This window comes from Cloeon dipterum, chromosome 2 (assembly GCF_949628265.1).
Source record: "Cloeon dipterum chromosome 2, ieCloDipt1.1, whole genome shotgun sequence".
NCBI classification, from domain to species: Eukaryota; Metazoa; Arthropoda; class Insecta; order Ephemeroptera; family Baetidae; genus Cloeon; species Cloeon dipterum.
Window position 1 is genome coordinate 15,344,245 of NC_088787.1, and position 22,047 is coordinate 15,366,291.

The 22,047-nt window shown below is 42.5% G+C and overlaps 1 protein-coding gene and 2 long non-coding RNA genes across 8 annotated transcripts in view; 2 read left to right on the plus strand and 1 right to left on the minus strand.

Moving 5' to 3' along the window:
- LOC135937050 (homeobox protein abdominal-A homolog) overlaps positions 1-21,921 on the plus strand; it is a 31,088-nt gene extending 9,167 nt beyond the window's left edge. For all 4 annotated transcript variants that reach the window (XM_065480121.1, XM_065480122.1, XM_065480119.1 and 1 more), the window contains one exon: positions 17,593-21,921. In XM_065480121.1, the coding sequence (XP_065336193.1) occupies positions 17,593-17,984 (392 nt within the window). In that variant the 3' untranslated portion in view covers positions 17,985-21,921. The remainder of the gene's footprint in view (positions 1-17,592) is intronic.
- The window catches only part of LOC135937056 (uncharacterized), a 201,504-nt gene that overhangs the window by 109,629 nt on the left and 69,828 nt on the right, over positions 1-22,047 (plus strand). The window lies entirely within an intron of this gene.
- LOC135937058 (uncharacterized) overlaps positions 1-22,047 on the minus strand; it is a 47,389-nt gene that overhangs the window by 9,950 nt on the left and 15,392 nt on the right. For all 3 annotated transcript variants that reach the window (XR_010574435.1, XR_010574434.1, XR_010574436.1), the window contains exon 2: positions 8,691-8,756. This is a non-coding gene — a long non-coding RNA (uncharacterized LOC135937058). The remainder of the gene's footprint in view (positions 1-8,690; positions 8,757-22,047) is intronic.

Consider the following 22,047-nt stretch of genomic DNA (forward strand, 5'->3'; position numbering starts at 1 on the left):
ACTAAATGGCAGCCAGGTTAGAAAGCTGCTTGTGTCATAAACAAGCATATTTATTGCAATTACATCGCTCAGACTGGTGGACACAAGCCCGAGCTGAACACACGCGTTTTCTGCATTTGCGCTGGCAGCTGACGCAATTTATTGCATCCAAGCATGCATTTTCATTAAAAGCAGCGGCAGCAGCCAGGCCAGAAACTGTATCGCAATTTTTCTTTCTGCATGCATGTAAGAAGTATAAGATTTGAATAAAAACAAGCGCAGCTTGCCAGCGTGCGTCGTTACATAAATTATGCAGTTTATGTCAACTGCAAAATGTGCAGCGAAATGGAGCGAGTGCTGCAGTAAGCATATCGCATGCACTATCAACCCTTTTGTAATTTCAGACTTGCCTGAAAAATAATGTTTAGCACAGCAGAAACTTTTCTCAAAATATAGCTGTGTCAATGATGTTTTTATCATCATGAAGCCACAAAAAGCAGCCCGTGCTCTTTCCAATAACAAAAAGTTTCGCCCGAGAACGAATTTCCACACACCTTACTCCAGAAGAAAATCGCATTAGCAATCTAAAATGAGAGCAAGCAACTGATCTTTTATTTGCAGCGTGCAACTTTTCCTTACACTCTTTCGGTAATTCGAACGAAGCACGAGTCGAAAACGCGGCCGAAAAAGCGCCGGAGCTGTGAAACAAGCCCAATAACGCGGAGAAACACGACTCTTTGCGAGCCGAGTGCAGCCAGGGCACATTGAAAATAACAGCCGCAGCAGTGAACCAATGGTTATGTGCACTGGTAATAGTTGTTTCAGGCTCTGAATGTGTGCTGTGGTGTGGTTTGCGCGTCGTATCAGCCGCACGTTCATACATAAAAACATACAGCCGGGCGTATCATTTTGCCGGCACTAGCAGCCCATATTTCCCATCATTTCGCTGGCGAACAACACAAATAACCAGCCAGCATGGCAGATAACTGAAATTGGGTGTGCGCCCTTTTTTCTGGCTATACTGCTCTCTGCTCGCAAATAAAAAGTTTTTAAACATTTCACCAGCCAGCATATTTTTTAATCAAAACTCTATTGTTATTACTTATTAGTAAACTTGTGAAATGCTGGGAGCTATAAGAACGAGTGTATGAAATATACAATGTTGTAATTTGCTATAGACTTGTAGAAAATATAGCCTTAAAATAATTATTAGGATGATCGAATAAACAGACCATATTCGTTTGAAACAATAAATTAAAATTCACCCTAGGATTTCGAAACATGGCAAATTTAAAATGGACCAAATAGTTTCTTTAAAACAAAACTGCAATGAAATTTAAACTGACCATATATTTTGCATACACAATTCGTGAACACTTAATACTGATTTATTAGGCAATTGAATTTTCCCCTACTTTATTGTGGTGGCATTACTATAGGATAATAGTTTTTTTTATCAATATTCTCGATTGGAATATTAAATGAAAGATAAAGTAAATTTCACAAATCAACGATGAACACAAATGACGATGAAGTTTTTGAACTCCATCAAGTTCTGTGAAATAAGCTCAAAGATGATTCCTCCGCTTATACGATTTGTTTCCCCCAGTGAAACGTAGCGGATTGTGGTTGAGTAAAATTTCGTTTCGTGTCTGCTTACGCGGCACAGCTTTAACGGCCATTTTTAACAAATAAATCACAATAATTCCTGCTCGGCCATGACTGCTCCTCTTTTGTGTTTCCTACGTGCCGCACGCTGAGAATTCTCCGCCTCACTCGCGTACCTGTTTTTTATCCTCAAGTAAAGCCAGACTTCTTGCTGGGCCAGGAAGGTTTTCCGTCTCTTTCGCTTCACGCGACTGGATAAATTATTCGTCTGTTTGCATCCAAACGCTCACGCATAATTCACAATCAAAGGTCCATTTTTTATGGGGACCCTTGAGGTTTCCTCTCTTTGTTTTCCCTCCTCGATTTTTTGTCCTCTCTCCATTGGCACGGACCACTCGAATAAATGTATTTCTCTGCGGTGGCTCATGCAAATCAGCCAGCTTATAATCTTGTTTGCACGGGAAAATATTTATTCCAACGGTTGCAGTGGCTCGGAAAAAAGCAACAGATTATATTATGTTATGAGAGCTCCTCGGTACGAGTGCAAGCTGCAGCTCCTGCCTTAAGGCGGAGTTGCTTGCCTTTGCTCTATGTATTTATTTATATAGGAAGGATTAACGAGCCTCCATTATCAAGGTGGCGTGTAACATGAAACCGAGCCGAGGACAAAAAGAGAAGGAAAATACGAGAAAAGGACGGCGCAAACAAAGATAAATCACGAGGGCTCAAACCAGCATCTCTCTTTTCAAGCAGAAAGGAAGCCATGCTGGATTTTATTTCAGATCTAAATCATGCAGCTGGAGTGACTAATTTATGAGTCGACGCTTAAAATGTTTAGTTTCCACGTAATAGATATCATATTTTTCAAATGCAAACGCAAACATGTGAAATTTATAAAAATGACTCTCTTCGTACGTTTTTGGTGTTTAAATTTGGTCCCAAATATTCGATATAAAATTCAAACGATTTTATTTTGAATGAATAATTTATTTAGCGCAATTATGTGTGCACCACTAAGCCTATAATCGTCCGTATCAATTTTTACAACTCTTTGCTGCTTCTCTTAAACGTTTTTTTGCAAAATGATTTTTGTGAAAGGAAAACGGAGAGTTCTTTTTCAACAAAGGCTCTGGTCTGATCATGTTTTTAGGCCCCTCTAATGGAGTACTCTAACAGTTCAAGATTGAGCAAGGAGCAATAAACAACAATTTTTATCGTCTTTTTGATATATGACTCAAGAGGAACAATTCTCAGAAAGGTCTTAAAACGGAGCTCGCCCATTTCGCCTGCATAGAATTTGTGGCTACGCGTATTAGAAGCCATAAATTGTTCATACACGTCTCTCTGGTTGACAGTCAGATGCTTTTTTTCAAATAATTATTGCCATTTTTATCCTTGGTACTTTTACGACTTTGTCTCTCGCTGGGGGAACAAAACCTTTTTAATCTGCGTGTGGCTAGTTGTAAATCAAAAAGATTTTTCAGGCGTTTAATTAGTAGCCACGAAAATAGCGGCATTAGTTATTGCTTTTCTAGGAGAGTGTTTATTGGCCGTGTAAAATTTTGAGTTGTTCCGAGAAACCTCTTTTGAGCCTGAGAAAATTGGCCATGCCGAATATAAATAAAAAATTTCTGAAGCAAATTGCGCACTTCTTTAAAAGTGACCTTTGATGCGTGTATGAATTCGTGATGTTGGATGTGGAAATCACACTTGAAAGCGCACCCATAGTGCATCTCTTTGCAACGATCATTTTACGATTTTTGCAGCCACTGTTGAAACAGCAATAAAATGTTAGCGGCAACAATGCACATAAACAAGCTAATTATGCAACTCTCTCGCTCTCGCAAACAGAGTCACACACTATAGAGTACTTGCTTGTAATTACAGTGTAATAACCAAATTGAGATTAATAACGCATAAAGCAGGCAAATAGCCATTGCCGCTTGCAGTTAAGGAGGTATAAATTAAGCTTTACTGCAGCATCCCTGTGGCATCTCGCGCGGATTCTTCACTTGTTTATGGCGCACTAAAATGAAAATACACACTCACTGCTGAGACTGATGACGCACACATTAAGCCGCCTTTAATTATTTTGTAAGCCCCGTGCAGCTGTTTTTGCCTCATTTTAACGGCCCCAATCTTGATTTTCGAGATGACCCTTTCGCGTGCGCCTCTATAACTCTTTCATTTATACTAAAGTGAATAAATTTCGCACTGCCGCAACTGGACCGCAAGCGAACTGTAAAGACCTCAATTGCTTGATTCGCCCACTTTGCGAGAGAAGATCGAGCTATAACCATTCAGCTCTTCTCAGGTGCCTCGATCCGGGCCAAGCAACAAATTGCTCGCACATATATTGCTATTTGTTGCTTTGCAAAACTATGCACGTACAACACGCATGGGCGGTTGATTCATATGCTAATTTTATTGGGCGGTCATTACTTTAATGAAAATGCGTGTCCATATTTCTTGCAACATGTTTATTTGAAATGACTCTCTTGCGGAACCTTTGTGACCCTGTCGCGTGCATTAAATGTAATTAGGCGTTATAGCGTTTTACTGCGCTGAATTTTGATAAAACTCAACAGAAAAAAATCAATATGAAATTTAAGCGTAAGCTCATATTTTACGAACTCATATAACGCAAACAACTTAAACGGCTATAAGCCAAATCGTCTCTGACTCTTGTGAGTGTAATTTAGCTGACGAGGAGAGTCAAACTGCCCCGATAGTGTTTTGCCGATAAATCACTTAACCGGGTACATGTGATAATCACTCCTCTGATGTGCAATGTGGGCATTAATATCAATTGATAAGGCCGCCGACACATTTATCCAGGCATAACAGCGTACAATAGATTGGTAATTTCTCAACCAGCAGCCATTTCTGACGAACAGATTTAAGACTCGACATGACGTCACCTCTCAAGAGAAATTGGTAATTGAAGAACAAAGCCTCGAACAAAGCGTGGAGCAGGCAAGCTGGCGCGCATTGAAAGGGTCGAGGAACCAAAGGGGGGTTGACAAAAGGCAGAGAAAACGAACGGACTTTCCTTTTCCCGGCGGCGACAAAGGGGCGCTGCCAGAGGAAAAGAAAAATCCTCCTGGCTTGCGCATCTGACCGGACTGGAAGAGGTTTGTTTCTGTCAGGCGATAAAGAACGCCAGAAAGGGCTGCGCGCCGTATTTTATATTGGAAAAAGATCACCTTCCTCCTTGTGTGCAAACAGACAAAAAAGAAGCATGCGTGGAGAATGACAAAAAGGATGCCTGTGAATATTATTTTTATTTATACACGCAGCTCGCAGGAGAAAAAACGAAGTGTCACGCAGTCGGTCGACGAGCCGAGCCGGCTGCTTACGTGAAATAATATACACAAGCGAGCCGAAAAGGCAGAGAGCGGACTTCCATTATAAATAATGCAGCCATTGGGGGGAACATTTTTTCAAATTTATGATAACCAATATTTATGTCTCGTGAGAGAGTGGTCGTGGCGTGCAAACCAAATTTTTTTCTGTCTCTGACTCACGATTAATCTTAACGTCCCGTGAATTCATGAAATAAACAAATATAATTTTTCCAAACAGAGAAAAATCAGTCGTCTAAAATCTAGGGCGCTCCTTGATTTTTGAAACATTCCTCACTTGGCGTGATCAGCATAATTGGGATTGAATTCAAACGAGGACATTATTCTAAAAAAGGGGCACACAACTATATATCCAATTACCGTTCTTTTAAAAAAGGCTCTCGGACGACCAAAGTCGTCCTTATCTCCAGACAAAATTATCTCCTCACTTTTAGAAATGGCGGTTGTGCGACAGTAATTATCAAAGCTGCACAGCTCATATGTGTTTGAGCTCTTGAATGAAGACATACCGCATAGTACACGTCAATTATTTCGAAATTACCTTTCTCACGCACGTACACCGCTATAATGGATATATCTGGAAAAGCTTAGTAATAAACGGAATTAAAATTTCATAAATCTAGCAGTAAAGAAAACAAAAAATCACCTCTTTCCAGGAAAGCTGTCGGCGTCAAGTCTGAGATTAATATGGAACTTTTAGTAAGAATTTCTCGCTTGTTAGCTAACAATTACAAGTGAATGCGCCATGGCGGCGGAACAACAAAGGCGAGCTGTTTAATTCATCTCGCGCCCGAATTAAAAGTCATCGCTTTAATTGCCACTGCCTTTCGCTTAGGTCGTAAACAGCAGGAAATAATGGCAGCAGACATGCAATTATAATTATCAGCTTATCGCATTTTTTTTGTATATTTTATCAGGCGTTCATTTTACTTTGCTGTTCTGCAACTTTCCTTCGCTCATATACTGCTCCACAATCCGATTTTCCGTTTTTTTTTCTTCTTCTCGGCAGCGTTTTTGATACTTTATTCAGGGGATTTTGGGTGCTGCGCCGTTTCGAATTGGCTCGTTTGTTCTTTTGCTTGAGCGAATCTGAATGAGACGAGAGAGTGAGTGAATCAAGAGAGCTGCGGTTTGCAATGCGCTCTTCGAGCTCACTCGCGCGGAATTGCAACCAAAATTCAGTCGGGAATAAAGAACTGCTGCTTGAATATTAAAAAGGGGGAAGCTGCAAGAAAGTATTCGTGGAAAAAGAAGAATGTCGATTGCAGCTCTCGGGCCATTGCAATCTAGCAAGCTCAGCGCAGCATCCGCGCTTCACGCAGGAAAAACTTTTGATGATGTGCGCTCGAGTTTGCTCTCGTGTCAAAAGCAAGATGAGCGTCAGCACCTGGCTTTTCTTTTCGGCCCTTTCAACTTGCATGATTAAACGAACCTATTAGCCGTTGAGAAAAGAGAATTCTTCATGTTGCGCGTGCAACGTGACTTTTGGTGGAAAGGACAGCCATTTTTCACGTGTAACAAGCTGCGTGGAATGCTACAAAAAGATATTTATTACGAGAAAAAAAGAGAGGCTGGATTTTTTTCTTGGCTCAAACAGACGCTACTAAATCCTTCAAAAGATGTTTGCAGACGAACCTGGACCGTGCTGAATTTTATTTGGGCATTTTCTTTCCGTTTCAAATGCGGCACGTGGATGAAGCATAAATGCTGGATTTGTGCTTATGCTTAAGAAGAAAGATTTTCCAGCTACATGTTTTTAACGCTCTCCCAATGTGAAAAGACATTATACAAAGTAAGAAAGATCTTAAAACACGAGATTAATGTGGATTCGTTGATCCGAAATGAGCGTCAGTCTAACTATTCGAAGCACAGTCGAGTTTGTGTTGGAAATGCCGCGGAATCCTAGATTTTATCTATCCAAATCTAGCACTCTGAGAGGAATTGTTAAACAAGGCACACATTTTTGCAGCCTCTGCCTCCTGTTCCACTTATGTCGCCGTATCTCGAGAATCCATCAGCCCCGCGGGCCGCATGTAAAGTTCCATTTGAAGATAAACCACCCCAAGAATCCTTTATTTCCTCTGCCTCTTCCTGCACGCGGAATCCCCTCTGGATAGCCGCGCGTGCATTATGCACCCGAAGAGGTCTGCAGCGCGCAATCTAGCCGAATTTCACACTTCTCGAGGAGGCTGCGGAGCTGCGCGCGCGTTATAATTTGATCATGCCAGCCAGATACGGGTGAATAATTTACACTGTAATCTGCCGGCGGTGAATGGCGCGTATAACTCGTTAGGAAAACTGCAAGTGACGCCTTTTGCAGCGAGAATAAAGGAAGATATGATAGCGGCATATATTACAGCGTTATGGGCAGGGCGTGCGAGTTGCAGAGATGCTGGGGGAGCAGCAGATGGGATAAGTAGCCTCCGAGCCAGCTCCTTGGATCAATAAACACAGATACACTCACTCACTAGTGCCACTGCTGCCGCGCCATAAACGATATTAAGCCCAGGATTCCGCCCCTAAGACGCTTCCGCCGCTCTGCAAGGGTTGCTTTTGCAATTCTGAGGTCTGAAATTTATTGTTATCGCCACCGGACAAACAATCAAATGCACCCTTGGATGCTGATGAAGGCAATAACGGCAATTAGGAGCTCCGAATTCAAAGACACAGGCTGCTTTCCACCAATGAAATGCTAATGGGCGTTCGAAGCTCGTTCAAAAACTTTTAAACCCGTCTGCATGGTAAAGCGTAGCAAAACTAAAACAACGAAACAACCATTGAAAAACAACCCCCACGGCCGGAAACTTTTCAAGTGCATGAGTCATGGTAGAAAATTTTCCGCTCCGCGTAAAAATAACAATTTATGAATTTTGCTTCCATGCCATTATTCTGACAACGCCAGCCATAAATCGGGGGCCAATTCATTTTGAATGTTCGCCACTCATGCAACACATTTGCCTCGTGGAGGAGAAAAGCCGCCTCCGCACATAAATTTTAGCGCAGTTCTCATAACCAAAACGTCATCTGAATATGGCGAGATTTTCATGCAAAGTGCGCGGAGAGGGGATTTGCTCTCAATGGATGTGTGTGTATGTATGTATGTATCTCGCGCCAGCTACATGCATTATGTAACGCCGTGCGCATGCATTCCCCCGCTGCCTGCCGGGGTTGGTACGTGTTCTGCTGCGCCATCAGGCCGCCAGAGATAATTTGAAACAATAAATTAGACGCACTGGTCGGCGTGTTCGCTCAATATTGCCGCGTTAATGGCGCAAAAAGCCTGAACTAACACATACACACACACGCACAGGGAAAGTTTCGCCGGCAGGACGAGAGCGGGCGGTGGTGAATTTATATATTTTTTTGTCTAAACTCATTGTCTGCTTCATGAACACGAGTGCACGCCGTGTGTTTTGAGGCTCAAATTTACAGTACACTCCCGGGATGAAAATTGCAAACTGGCATCTCTTACTTTTCCAGCCTCGTTTTGAGCCAGAAAGAGAATTACTTCACCACGACGGCGAAATGGACTGTGAACTAATGTCTCGTCAAAAACGAGGACCAGGCATAAGGCAAAAAAATGGGTTTCCAGGGTTCAACTTTTCGCCGCGTATTTGTTCTCAACCTCCGCCAGTGTTTTTTCCCCTATTTCAGCGTCCCTAATTATGCTGATAAGATAAGAAGGGGTTAATGAAAGCGAGATAGGGCAATTTTATTTCCTCCATTATCGACACATACCACCATCTGAGCACGGGCGCTGAGCAGGTTGCATAACTTGTCTCCATCTGGGTTCGGCTGCTCTCCCTGCAACAAGGAAATTCACACCTTAAGCCAGTTTTTGGCGAGCGAAACGTGCGTTAATAATTAAGCTGAACTCGAAGTGCTGCAATAAAAATTAAGAGAAGCCCGTGGGCGCATCTGGCGTCGTGGAAAAGGTGCGAGCGCACCAAAAATTCCGTGTTAATCTGTGCGCTTTTGTGCCGAGGCAGCAGCAGCAGTTCTCTGTATTCACGACGGCATATTGAGCAGGCTCGGTGGAGCAAAGAAGTTCTCTCGTAAGATGCCGCTATGCATTCCGGCCACGTTCCCGGCAGCCAGCAGAATCTCTTTTATTTGCAAGCAAGGCCGGTCCCCCTTGGCTGCAGCATTGCTCCCATGAGTTATAAGCAAGCAGCGAAGCCGACTCTCGTCGAGAAATAAGAGGAGGGAGCCCTTTTCTTTCGCAAGACAACGAACGCGAGAGCAGGCGCCTGCTGCCTCCACCTTCTTTTTTGTAATTAGTACGCGCCGGCTTCTGGGGTGCGGACAAAATAATGAGCAGTATGCAACTGCAGCAGAGGCTTTGCTGCTGCTGACTGAGGTAGTTAAAAATAATGGCCGCATGGCTCACCGCTTATGTCTCGGAGCGAGTGTACTGTCGGCGGAGCGAAAGATTAAAAGAAAAACTCGCATGGGACTTGACACAGGCATTGGGAGAGTCTCGAAAAACACGGTGGAACGAGTTTTGTACTATTGCAGAGGAGAAAGAGAGACATGCCGTACGTTAATTGGAGTAATATTTTTTCACCATTCCGAGCCGTTCTCGCAATTACACTGGAATGCGCTCTCTCGAATTTCATAATTTCTCCAAGTTCATTTAATGAATTAAAACGGCTTTAATTAGCTGACAGCTCGATTTACGGAGACTACTCCTTAAAATTTGTAATCTCCCCAGTCATCAAGGTCGTTGCACTGCTACTCTAATTTATAATCCAAACGCGGTCAATTTATGCCCAATGTTTAAGTTGCACCTTGTCCAGCGCCCACGCCATCTTTGGTTGACTTGTCTGGTATATATTTTTCCTAATCTGCCCACGCTCGTACAGGCAGAGTAAATTAATTTAAATCCTGAAAATCCAAAGAGCCCTCTGCCAATTATATTGTTTTTCAGCTGAATAAATTTAAGGTTTTACATCCGCTATTTGAAAAAAACACACATGGAATTCCTCGAGTGCAACAACCTTTACACACATCATCCTTTGAATCTCCCAGTAAATTATGGTGACATTTTTCGCTCAGCAAATAGGACGCCCGCCAACATTTCTCTAAATCGAGAGCCATGAAGACAATGGCCGAGCGGAAAATAATTTTCCATTGCCGTCTCTGCGCTGCTGGAGCAAATAATAAAGTTTTGCTGGTGATGGCGGTGGCGAAGTAGCGCGCAGCCGATGCTGCAAGGGCCATTTGCTTGTGTCTAAATAACACCCCAGAGCTGTGTGCAAAGCCAATATCAAGAAATGGCACACTGGATGGCCGTGGCAACTGCTAAATAGGATGAGCTGATGGGCTTATTTTCAAACGACACCATCGGCTCGCTCACACCACCGCCCGAGACGTTTGCACAGAGCGGAGAGCGTTTTCCACCGGCCGCACCTGAACAGGTGCAAATGAATGGCTCGAAGTATGCAAATTTTTATGACAAAGTACCCATCTGGCGGAATGCTACGCGCCTAAATGGCACAAAGGCAGTTTCCAAGGGCTGTTTATGCAGCGATCTGATCATTCGGAATAATATCAGAGATCATTTTGGGAAACAGAGTAATTTCGCGATTCCCCAATTTCAATAAAGCCGGCTGCCAAAAGGGCGTGCTCGATGGCCCGTGACAAGATCCCGAATGTTGTAAATAAGTCAGCAGAACGGAAAATGGGCACCGGGAAAACAGGCGGAGAGGAGTATTATAAAAATTTTATGCGCTCATTTTATACTTTAACCTGTCCGGTTAACATAAAAAGAACATAAAAGGGGCTGTAGCTGCTTCCTCGTTGCTCGTTTTATTACGCTACATTGTGGTAGGTTAAGTTTAATACATTTTGACTGCTGTGACTGAAAACAATAAACCCTTTCATCATCGTCGTATAGTTATTTTATATTTCATTCAGTCCGCCTATGTGTTTCGCTGCAATTACACGGCCATCAATGGCTCATTGTTCTCGACTTGGCAAGCAAACTCGCCTCACGATGCACCCGCGCATCTCTCGCGTGATCCTTGAGCACATCCTCCTCCTTTTTGCTCCTTAACTCACTTTGCGCATACCTCAGCCTTGGCGATGTTAAATTGCGAAAGAACTGCTTGCCAGTCATGCAGATGCAATTTAATGCGTACATGTACACATTTTACTGCCGCACTCGCAGGTATAATTTATTTCAAGCTAATTAAGCACTTGCCAGGAAGCTCTCAGAAAGAAAGGAAAAAACTTGATGCTGAGTTAAAATTTAATTAGCCTAAATGACTCATTGCTGTTTGTTTATGCACATGTTCAATTCATTAAATAAACATTTATTGATATGCCTTAGAAAAAATTGTGATAACCGACATTTGCTAGCCCCACGTTCGGCTTTCAGAAGCAAACGAAATGCTGCTTTATGAGGTACTAAAAGTTTATGCGTGGAACCTCATTTGAATACAAAGGCATGCCTGGATTTAAAACAATTCTTAATTGTCTCATTAAAATGTTAGCATCAAATAGAGTGATAATTAGCCCATCCAGTGGTGAGGCGTATTTATGCAATTCACACCTGTTCCCTTTTGCGATTGGTGACCAATTAAAAAAAGCGATATTACCGGTTGTAAATGTTAATATTTTGTACACCCTCCCACGGTGAATTGGTGAATTGAGAGAGAGCCTATTTTAGACGGTATCTCACATGTATATATGCAATATTATACGCATCGTTCGTTACGATTGCGATCACTATCATCGTTGCAAAAGAGTGAGCAGTTTTTCAGCTCGTGCACACACAGCTGCGGCTCGCGACAGGCAGAGAGAAAGAGAGAAGCGCGCAGATTGTCTCTCTTGGCAAAATGGCACACGTAATATAGAGTATAAGCGAGACGGCGGCGGCACCATATCGACATCCTGCAGCAAAAACCGGCGTCTTTGCCGCACAGCACACACACACACACACACACGAGAGCGTCTTGTTGACAGAGTCTAGAATAAATTAGACGGCGACGCACTTAAAAAGCCATTCGCACTCACTTGAGTCAATAATCTAACGCTAATATCGCGCGTCGAAGCTCTTTTTATGCCGCCATGTTTGCTAACTCTCGCAAAGAAATCGATGCATCCTTTCATTCATATGCTAATTCGCCATCGGCTTATTGGAAAGCTGACTGAGAGAGATGCAGATGGCTTCATTTATATATGCTTGCAAAATATTGACATGGGTAAATTTCCTTTATGCTGTCATCCAATCAAGAGTCAAACGCGGCAGCTGGCACGCATATTCTTTTCTGGTCAATTGATTCGAAAAATATTCATTTTGTTCGCACAATGACAATGCATGTGAATAGCGGGGCGTGATTTTGAAACTCTATACATTGCACAATTTATTGCCTCAGCGTGAATTTAAAACACAAAACTATTGTATTGAGCAAAACATATATAAATATAGTGGAAGTGCGAAAAAATAATGCAACAAAACCACTTTTAGTTTGATATGTTCTGTATTAATCGGGCTGGTAAATCTCAGTCCCCTTGTCCCATTCCCTCCCACATTACATAAAAATTCGAGTAAATTTAAAAACTTTACTTACGCTTACACTATATTTTGCATTATAATCTGCTCGAGAATTTACGTTGACTAATTGTGAGAATATAAACAAGAATTAAAATTACGAACACACAAATCAAAACAGGATATAAATCTCAACAACTATTTAAAGTATAGCGTCTTTAGTTGAGTTTCATTGATCGCCATATAATTATCTTGAATTTGGAAGTATTTGTGCGGAATTACAAATATATTATGTATATTCAAATTGATTTTAGTTGAGATTTTTGACGAGTAATTTGTTTCCAAAAGTATGTAACAATAAATATAATATCATCAATTTAAAATTCAATAATCTCTGTTTTGTTTTTTTACGTTTCTTAAATTATATTCTAAAATGCGTATTTTAAACCAATTTTTCTGTAACATGGGCGCATGTTTAAAAAAGGACAAATTTAGCACTACATTAATAAAATTTCTAATTAAGAGCAGCAGTGACTGGCATGGCCGTCAGCAGCAGGGCAGATTCGTTGGAATAAACTGTACTTTGCCGGCAGTTTCGCACGGTCCTGTGACTGCAAAATTCATTAGACGAAGCTGAAAGTTTGAGCCGCAAACAGCACACACTGCTGTGCTGTATGTGCATATTCAGGCCGAGTTGAATTTGCATATTGTCCAGCAGCAGCAGCAGCAGCAGCAGCGTGTGTGCTCTGTAATGATAATAATGGAGCGCTCCATAATCTGCATACCATGTCATAAATTTAACTCTTTAATGCCCCTAAATCCTCTGGCCGGCATAATGCCCGCGCGACGTTATGGTCCGAGTTGTAGATTATTTTGCATGCATGGCAAACAGTTTTATTCATGTACGGCTCCCCAGGTGTGGAAACTCGGCGTGCACTGCGTTATCTGCGGCGTAATTGCGCTCCCAATATCCCTCGTCTCATTTCAAACCGGCCGTGTGGTCAGCACAATTGGACAATTAACATGGCCCCCGTACGCAGCCAACGTCCCCCCAAGCGAAAGTTGCGAGCTGGCCGTGCTCACACACGCCCCTCGGGTGCGAATTTCGCCAAATTTCTGCTGATGGCGGGAAAAAGTGGTGGGCAAATGAAGAGATTTATGGCGATGACCCTCACCGGGCTTGGTGTTAAATTTTAAAATCTGCTCGCGGAAACAACTTTTGGTCACAAATACAAGGCCGGCCCGCTGAGCAGTGGAAATTTATTTGGTTTTCGGACCAAAAGACCCAAGCGATCGCTGGATACATGTCCAACCTTTATATTATCTTTTACTTTTAATATTTATAGCACGTCCGCTTACAAGCCATTCAGGATTGTGAAGAACTAATTTATTGTGCAGAGGCAACTCCACGTCCATGATGGACGCAACGCCTCATTTGCAATACAAATTAACCCTCTAGCTGCTCAGGCTGCTGCTGCTGCTGCTGTTGCTAAAGACATAAAGAGAAATATGCTTGGGTAATGGCTCGAAAAACAAACTTCGCGTTATATAGTATATATAGCTATAAGGGCAGAGAGAGAATTTCGCAAAAGAGTCGCTGTGTGTGGCAGATATTATGATGCAAATAAAAAAGGGATGTGAGAAATAGCCAGTATAATGGTGCGTCTGTGAAGTTCGTTCTAAAAGCCAAAAGAATTATTTCACCCATTAAATGCTGACCTCTATTTTGCTTTTACGTTTGAAGAAATACGACTTTTTTACTTTAATAACCAACACCGACTATGCATTATGTGATTCCCCATAACGGAATAAATAATCTAATTTCTGCAAATGAATATTTGTTCATTCAAATTTAAAATTAATGCAGCTCGAACCTCCAATTTAATATTTAATTACCTTGCTGTTGCAATCATGTTTTTACAATCTGGTAAATTATTTATGTTAAGTATTATTTATCTTTAAAAAAAGAAGACTCTCGTTGATTTTTATTGCAGAATCAATAAATTGTGTGAAATCGACTGTTTTTCACACCCCTGAAGTCGTGCTGCAAATCCACGCAGCTGGGATTGTATACCCACACGCGCCGGTCGCGAATGCAGCAATAATAAAAATGCCGCCATCACGACGGCCCGCATTGCTTCCATTTATGCAAATATTGGGAAACGTTTGCTCTCTCTCTCTCTCTCTCTCTCTCTCTCTCTCTCTCTCTCTCTCTCTCTCTCTCTCTCTCTCTCTCTCGCAATCGGGGGTGTGTCTGCTCTGGCGCTTTAATTTTAAACCTTCATTAATATTAAATGCCATCAGGGCGGCTGAATTCTCCGGCGCGCACACACACGCATCGGGGTGGGGCCATTTTATTGGAAATTCCCCGAGTGCGCCAGCTGGGAAAGCGCGTTTTGAATATCAGCGGCGCGGGAGAAGTTATTCGATTTGCATGAAATTACTTGTTCGCTCCGGCAGAGCCCCGTTATCGCCGCCACCGCCGCCATTGCAGATATGAGGATAATTACTAAAGGGGGTGCGCTACTAAATTAAGAGCAGACAGTAGCGCACTCCATGTACCTTCCCGCAGCCGAATTTATCTCCGCCACCGCCACCGCCGCGAGCTGCTGCTTTTCCCTCTGCCAACCCCATTCATTCCCATTTGGATGGACGTGTTTTGTAATTAACTCTGATGCGCCGTTTGGGGGACTCTGAATTTTTTCATTTGTTTTACGACGCTGGGCCGTTTGGAAAGCGATGCCCCATTGAATTAGCTTGTCGGACAGCAATGTCTGTCTGATGTGGGCTGAAAGTGTTTGTTTATGCCACTCAGGCCGTTATATTTCATGGATATTATTTCACGGCTGCATTACAACATCTCACAAGCACGACTATAAATTGCAAGTTCAGCTCCTCTTAAGTGTTTCTGCGCGTTTATTGTCCGTCTCAAAAGTTGCGGTCTGCTCTGTTATACTACTCGCGTCGCGCTGCTCTGGATTTTCTTGACGTCACTCTTAACCGCACAATTTGCATTATTGGGCTTCATGGCTCCATAATTCAAGCAAGCGCGCGCGCGCGCGACTCGACGCATATCTCTCTCCAGCAGCAGCAGCCACTCTGTAATAATTTTTAATATAAAAGTTTCCATCCGAGCAGAGCTGCTGAAATATTGCGACCGAACCACCAGCTTTGTGCTCGCGCTGCAATGGTGCCACTTTTTACCATAAAAAGCATCAACTTTTATCATAAGCAGCGCCGGCTCCGTTCCGAGCATCCATCCAGCAGCCAGCAAAGTTTTATGGTGGCCAATACTACTTGTGTATATGGTTATGGGGCATGTTACATAAAACGCAATAGATGAGCGAGCATTGAGCCAGTGCTGCTCTCGCGCTGCCTGCCTGCCTGGCTGGCTGGCAAGCTCACGCCACCCCAGCATGAAATTACACTGTATGGACTACAAACACTGCTTTTAGAATTGCAAATGTCCGGTCGGGGTAAACAAATCGTTCACTTCTCTCTTCTTTGCGCGCGCAAAATTTTTAACAGGAAGGGATAGTTGAAAAGTATAAATAAATAAATACTAGCAGATGCAGCAACAGAGAGACGACAGTGTTGTGGCAAAATGTCACCTGTCTCTGTAGTGGCTGCGCCGAGCAGTAAAAATTTTATAGAGCCATTAAATTAATATACGCTAGTACTGCTTGATGATGTCATGTAATGCGCGCGATACAACTGACGGACCGAGGGAAAGCTTATATTCAACGCACACAGCTTGCACGCCTCAATACACACACAATAATATATATGGCAGTTTTCAAAAAAGCTGTTTTCTCCCGGGCTGCGGGGAATTACGTATGCATAAAATTTCGGGAGGAAAAAAGCTCTTTGCTGGTGTCTGTTATTTGCACAAAAGAAACTACTCGGAGGCTGTTCTTGCCGCCGCCATTGTGGTAAGAACAAAAGGCGATTTACATTTTAGCGACTGTTTGATGCCCGCAAAAATCCCCTTTATATGGTATAGCGCCATTTTGCTGCTTGTTCTGCAGCAGCGTTGGTCTTAAATTCGATTGCAGCTAGCCAGGCTAGCGTGAATAAATAAAATCGACGCCAGCCATGTTAAATTGACTGCCTACGGCTCTTTCGGGCTTAAATCGGCGTTCGTCCCGCCCGCAAAAGAGAAAATACCAGCCGAGGCCATTAGTGCTGACGACCGAAAATTCAGTAATTAATTCGAGAAGGGCGGAGAGGATGCGGTGATCCTTTCCTTTTGTCCGACGCAAGATTTATTTCTGTGTTTGATGGCGGAGACGCCCTTCGGCTCGGCGTGTATAAAACGCCAGCGGCCCCCCTCGATTCTTGACACTGCCTGGATTTACACACGTGGGCGAGCCTCTTCTTTTATTAAAAACCGGATTCGCTGGGCACAAAAGGTGTTAGTTGGCCAGGACACGCACCTCTATCACTGGATAATGAGCATCCAAATAAATTAGAAATACGAGAGGAGAGCCGCTGTGCGGTGCTCGGAAAATGATATTTTATATATTCCCTGCGCGCGCGATGTTGTTTTCTGAAAACAAGCCCCCCGACTGCCGCACGCTATCGATTTTTTAAGGGCTGCATGTGTCGGCGGTGGGGCTGACATTTGGCAGATTTATTGTCTTCCCCATAAATTAGGAAGAGCCAGCCAGCCAGCCAGGCAGAAAGTCGCGCACACAGCAACTCTGCCGCCGAGTCAGGTGCCATTTTATCGAGCGCGCGCGCGCTTTATGCCGTTCCTCGCAGTTTTTGCCCGAATAAAAAGGACCAAGAAGACTTTATTTTGTTTCCATTCCGGGTTAATCTCCTCTGCTGCTTTGCATTTTTTTCTGCGAGAATTCCTCAGGTGCGCGAGAGTAAAGCGATACCGTAAAAGACATAATATGCATATTCATCCGACTATAAAAGCAATAAAAGAGTGGCTTTTAATCAGCCCCACTTTGCTATTTACAGTTACATAAAAGCAGACTCTTTAATTATAACCTCGGTATAGTCAAGTGTTATTTTTGGCATGCACGCAGCTTTAGACAGCAAGCGCACACACTCACTATAGCACACACACACACACACACAAGTCGTAAAAAGCAGACTTTTAATGAGCCGTGTTCTGTTCTGTGCCCGTAGGTCCCAACGGCTGTCCGCGGAGGCGAGGCCGGCAAACGTACACCCGCTTCCAGACCCTGGAGCTGGAGAAGGAGTTCCATTTCAACCACTACCTGACGAGACGGCGGCGGATCGAGATCGCGCACGCGTTGTGTCTGACGGAGCGCCAGATCAAAATCTGGTTCCAGAACAGACGCATGAAGCTGAAGAAGGAGCTTCGTGCCGTCAAGGAGATCAACGAGCAGGCGCGTCGGGAACGCGAGGAACAGGAGCGGATCAAGAGCCAGCAGCAGCAGCAGCACGAAAAGGCGGCCAAGCAGCACGCCGAGCAGCTGCACCAGGCCACCAAATTGGCCATGGACAAGGCGCTGATGGGCGGCGACCTGATCAAGGGCGTCGGCAAGGCCTCCTAAGCACCCTCCCTCCCTCCTGGTCAACGGAGATGAAAATCACCCGCGCAATCGTATCCACCGTTGTTTTAGTTAGTCGCCGTATTTTCTTTTGGTTCTCTGTCTCAGTGGACGAACTTTGAGTTTTTGAGAGGATACTCATTGAGATGATGAATGCCAACGAAATGAAGACGATTTCCTGCCATAGCAGCATTTAGTACGCACGCGCAGACGCTGACTGCCGACTTAGGACGTTTTTCCCCGCCAGACAGGTGATCCGATCTGTGTGTGCTTCAGGAAAGAAAAAACTTTTTCAAGCAAGGTTTTTATTATGTATGATTTTGTTTGAGTTCCAGAGACTCGAAATTCTCTTTGAGTTGTGTTGCCAGGCAGCTCTCTTTGGTTGTGAGTGTTTCGGACACTGTATAATAATAATAATATGAATCATATTATTATTTTAGCTGTTGTTATTATGTGACTGATTCTCTCTACTGCTACTAATACTATTGCAGAAACAATTATGCGTAATTAATTGTACAATTATCGAGCGATTATCATGATCAATGACACACAAAGGAAAAAATCGACATAATACAAATGAAACTCTTGCCGTACGGAATGTGCGAATTCCGCCAAATTTGTGCCAAGTAATTTTTATGACAACGATCCTCTGCAAATCTCTCTTCGCGTCAGTCCCTCCAAGCATTGAGCGACGTTTCCCTAGTAAACACAGGGCTTTGTTCTCTCTTTCTCCTTTTGGACATATTCCAGCCCCTCCTGAGCAAAGAGGCTGCCTCTCTTTGGCAAATTCACCCTTTGCGTTTATTCTTTTCACTCGGTGTCACTTATTATCTCCAAACAAACTCGAGGATTTCTCTTCTGATCATTTTCCCTCCGTTCGCGCCCACTTCTTCAGGGGCTCGTTGAGATATTTTTATTTTATTTTTTTAAATGACATTATGAATTTTACCATAAATATGAGTACATATACGTAATTTGGTGTCAGGGTAGGTAAAAAATCACAGCAGCAGTTGTTAAAAAAATAGATACAAAGCGCAGGCCCACCGGAATAACATCATTTTTGGAAATGCGCACGCAAACGAGCACAAATTTGCTTCTTTTTAGCAGATTTGCTGTCCAAGTGGCGTAATCAATCTGGTGTGCGTGATTCTGGACGGTGCACCAGCAGAATGGAGGCAGATGGCACAGTGTCTCGAGTATCACTAAATTGTAAACGTGTGTGCGTGTGACATCTCAAACCGAAAAACGTAAGGAACACTTTCTTAAATTACACTAAAATCCAAGATGACGTAATTAAAAGTAATATCTCTTATTATACACAGCTATCTCTAACGTTAAAATAAAAGAATAGGATATTTTAAAAGAAAATTTTGAACGCACTGACGAATGTACGTATAGTTGGTAAGGACGATCCAATTTTCGAACCATCAAAACACAAAAGGCGTTTGGGGTTGGAACAAAAACAAATATTGAAAATTCGTGTATCCTTTCTATAGAGTGTAAGACGTTAAAAAGCAGAAAACACGCTCTCGTACATGTGCTTCAAAAGAGTCGTCTTTAATTGGGTAGACACAGGTGGGTTCTGCAACTCCATTTTCCAGTTCACTCTATTCGGATCTCATCACGTTTTAGGGCCTATATTTGTGCGTGACTTCGCGAGCAACTATATGTGTATATCTAATAAAATCAAGCTCTGAAATGCATTTCGGTGTCTTTAACAGTTTAAAACTAAAATATTTAGACGTTAGTGCTTCGAAAAAAGAAAAAGAATGCAAGCGTGTGTGCGCGCGCGAGAGCTACAGGAGCGAATTTTAACTCGTAAATTTTGAGGATTTTTGGCACAAATTCACCAAAGTTGCAAACTTAAAACTTGTAAATAAGAGAGGAGTTTTATCTCTTTTCGTCGGCGCCTCCGCGAAAAAAAACTGCACGCTCGCTGCTGTTTTCATTTTGGCGGCCCAAAAGGCGGCCGACTTTATCTCTCTCGGTATATAACTTCTAATTTCCAACTTTTAAATAACACCCGCCGATTATTCGCAGCACCAGCACCCCTAAATCCCGGCCAAACTTTCATCCGCAGCGCAGCCATTTCTCTTCATTTGAAAAAAGACTTTGAGCCAGCTCTCTCTCCCCCACGCTATATGCTGCTTTCCAAAAGTAATTTCGCCGCCATCCCTGTGTGTGTGTGTGTGCTCGCACTGCACATCGCATTTTGCATATTACACAGGCGAATTTATTTTCTCATTATCTCCCAGCAGCATCCCGCGTCGAGTATGAGAATTTAATGCCCATGTAATATTTTAATACGCTCCTCCATCAGGCCGGCAATAAATTTGTTTGGCGTGTGTCTGTTTGCAAAAAACAAGACCACCTACATGCTCTGTCACGTCCTTTAAACTACTTTGTTATTAGTACGGCTTACGCTGAGCGGAAATTAAAAATGATATCTCGAGAAAGTGTGTAAATAAACTCGACTAACCGAAAAAGGTTTAAACCAACCGAAAAGAAATAGGTGATCCAGCCACTCCCTGCCCAAGTTTATCCGAAAATCTCTCAAATTCAATTTTAGGACGTGTGAATATCGAATAAAAAACCTTCACGTTATTAAAGTAGAAAAGGCTCTGTATGCTGTGATAATTAGCAAAATGTTTCATCAGCAAATTTCCCATACAGTTCACTGCAGAAAATGCGAATCAGTTATGATAATTTATATAGATTTTTATTACCTTACGTATACGGTCAATTGATTTGTGAATTATTACACTATTCAAAAATCAGGAGGATACTGTGTATAGAAGCAATTTAAATAATATCGTACTAATGATGTGTGATTATTATTCACTTAATATGTGTAACATATTTGTTGTTTAATTTGACACTATTGCGCGCTACTTTCTTGTTCAAAATTCAAGAAAACCTTTTTGCAAATACTAAATCGATAAGGACACTTGTATTTTGTTGTTAATTGTGAGACCATATCGCACCTTTTTCCGATTCGACAAAAATAGCCAATCCGGTGACAGCACTCTAAAAAGCATTGAATACTTAAACCGCAAATAATTTACCAGTAATTGCGTGAGTGAGTCATGTGCAAAAGGTCTGACTGTGTGTGCCACCAACAAGAAAATAGTTTATTTCTTTCAATATTAATGTCGTGCACACTCGTCTGTGAGTGTACTGTAAACTTGGCTAAATGAATTTTTAAAACTCGAGTTAAACTTTTTGTTACCTCTTGCCACTTTATTAACTTCTGATGTTCAGGTATGAATCGATTTGTGAGCATAGTCTGTATGTAAATGAGACGATTTTTATCAGCAGTGAGTTGCACGAATAAATTCACGAAAGGTTTGTTAACGCTCAAGGAAAGAAAATGTCAAACTACAATTTTATTGGAGTTGCACACCACATTTAACTTTTTAAATGGTAGGCGTTTTAGAGAAGTACACACACTTATTGAATACGTCTCTCTGCTCTGTCTGTGTTGTCGCTGTAAATGTGTTACTGATTATTTGTGTATGTATAAATATAGGCCCTAGTGATAAAATCCAATCTTGTGAATTTATATATAAATGTTTTCAGTTGGCAATCTTCTCACTCGTTGACGCATGAATTAGCCGAAAATGTTGAAGCAGCCGATTCCTTTTATACAACTTTTTTGTTTTTCCTCCGTTTTTTCCACGTTTTCTCACAAATATATTTGTTCCCATTTTTATTTGTTATTAATACTGCCGTCGCGGAGAATGACTCGGCACCTCACTCAAGCAACCGTTGCGTTGGTTTATATTTAATTTTGCAGCCTGTTTCACTGTACAAGTTAGGAGGATTGGTTTACAAATATGATTATGCCGTAGGATGTAACATGTCTTTGTGAATGTAGATAGGATATTATGATGACCGAATAAACGCAGCAGTAATAAAAGTATAATTCATACAAAAAATCTCTCAGGACCTTTCATTTGGCGACGCACGCAAATATTCAACCGAATTAAGGAAAGCGGGGGTCTCTTGGCAGCGGGGATAAAAATTGATAAAAAACGCCGGTCCGGATGGCTCATTCGGCCGCGCG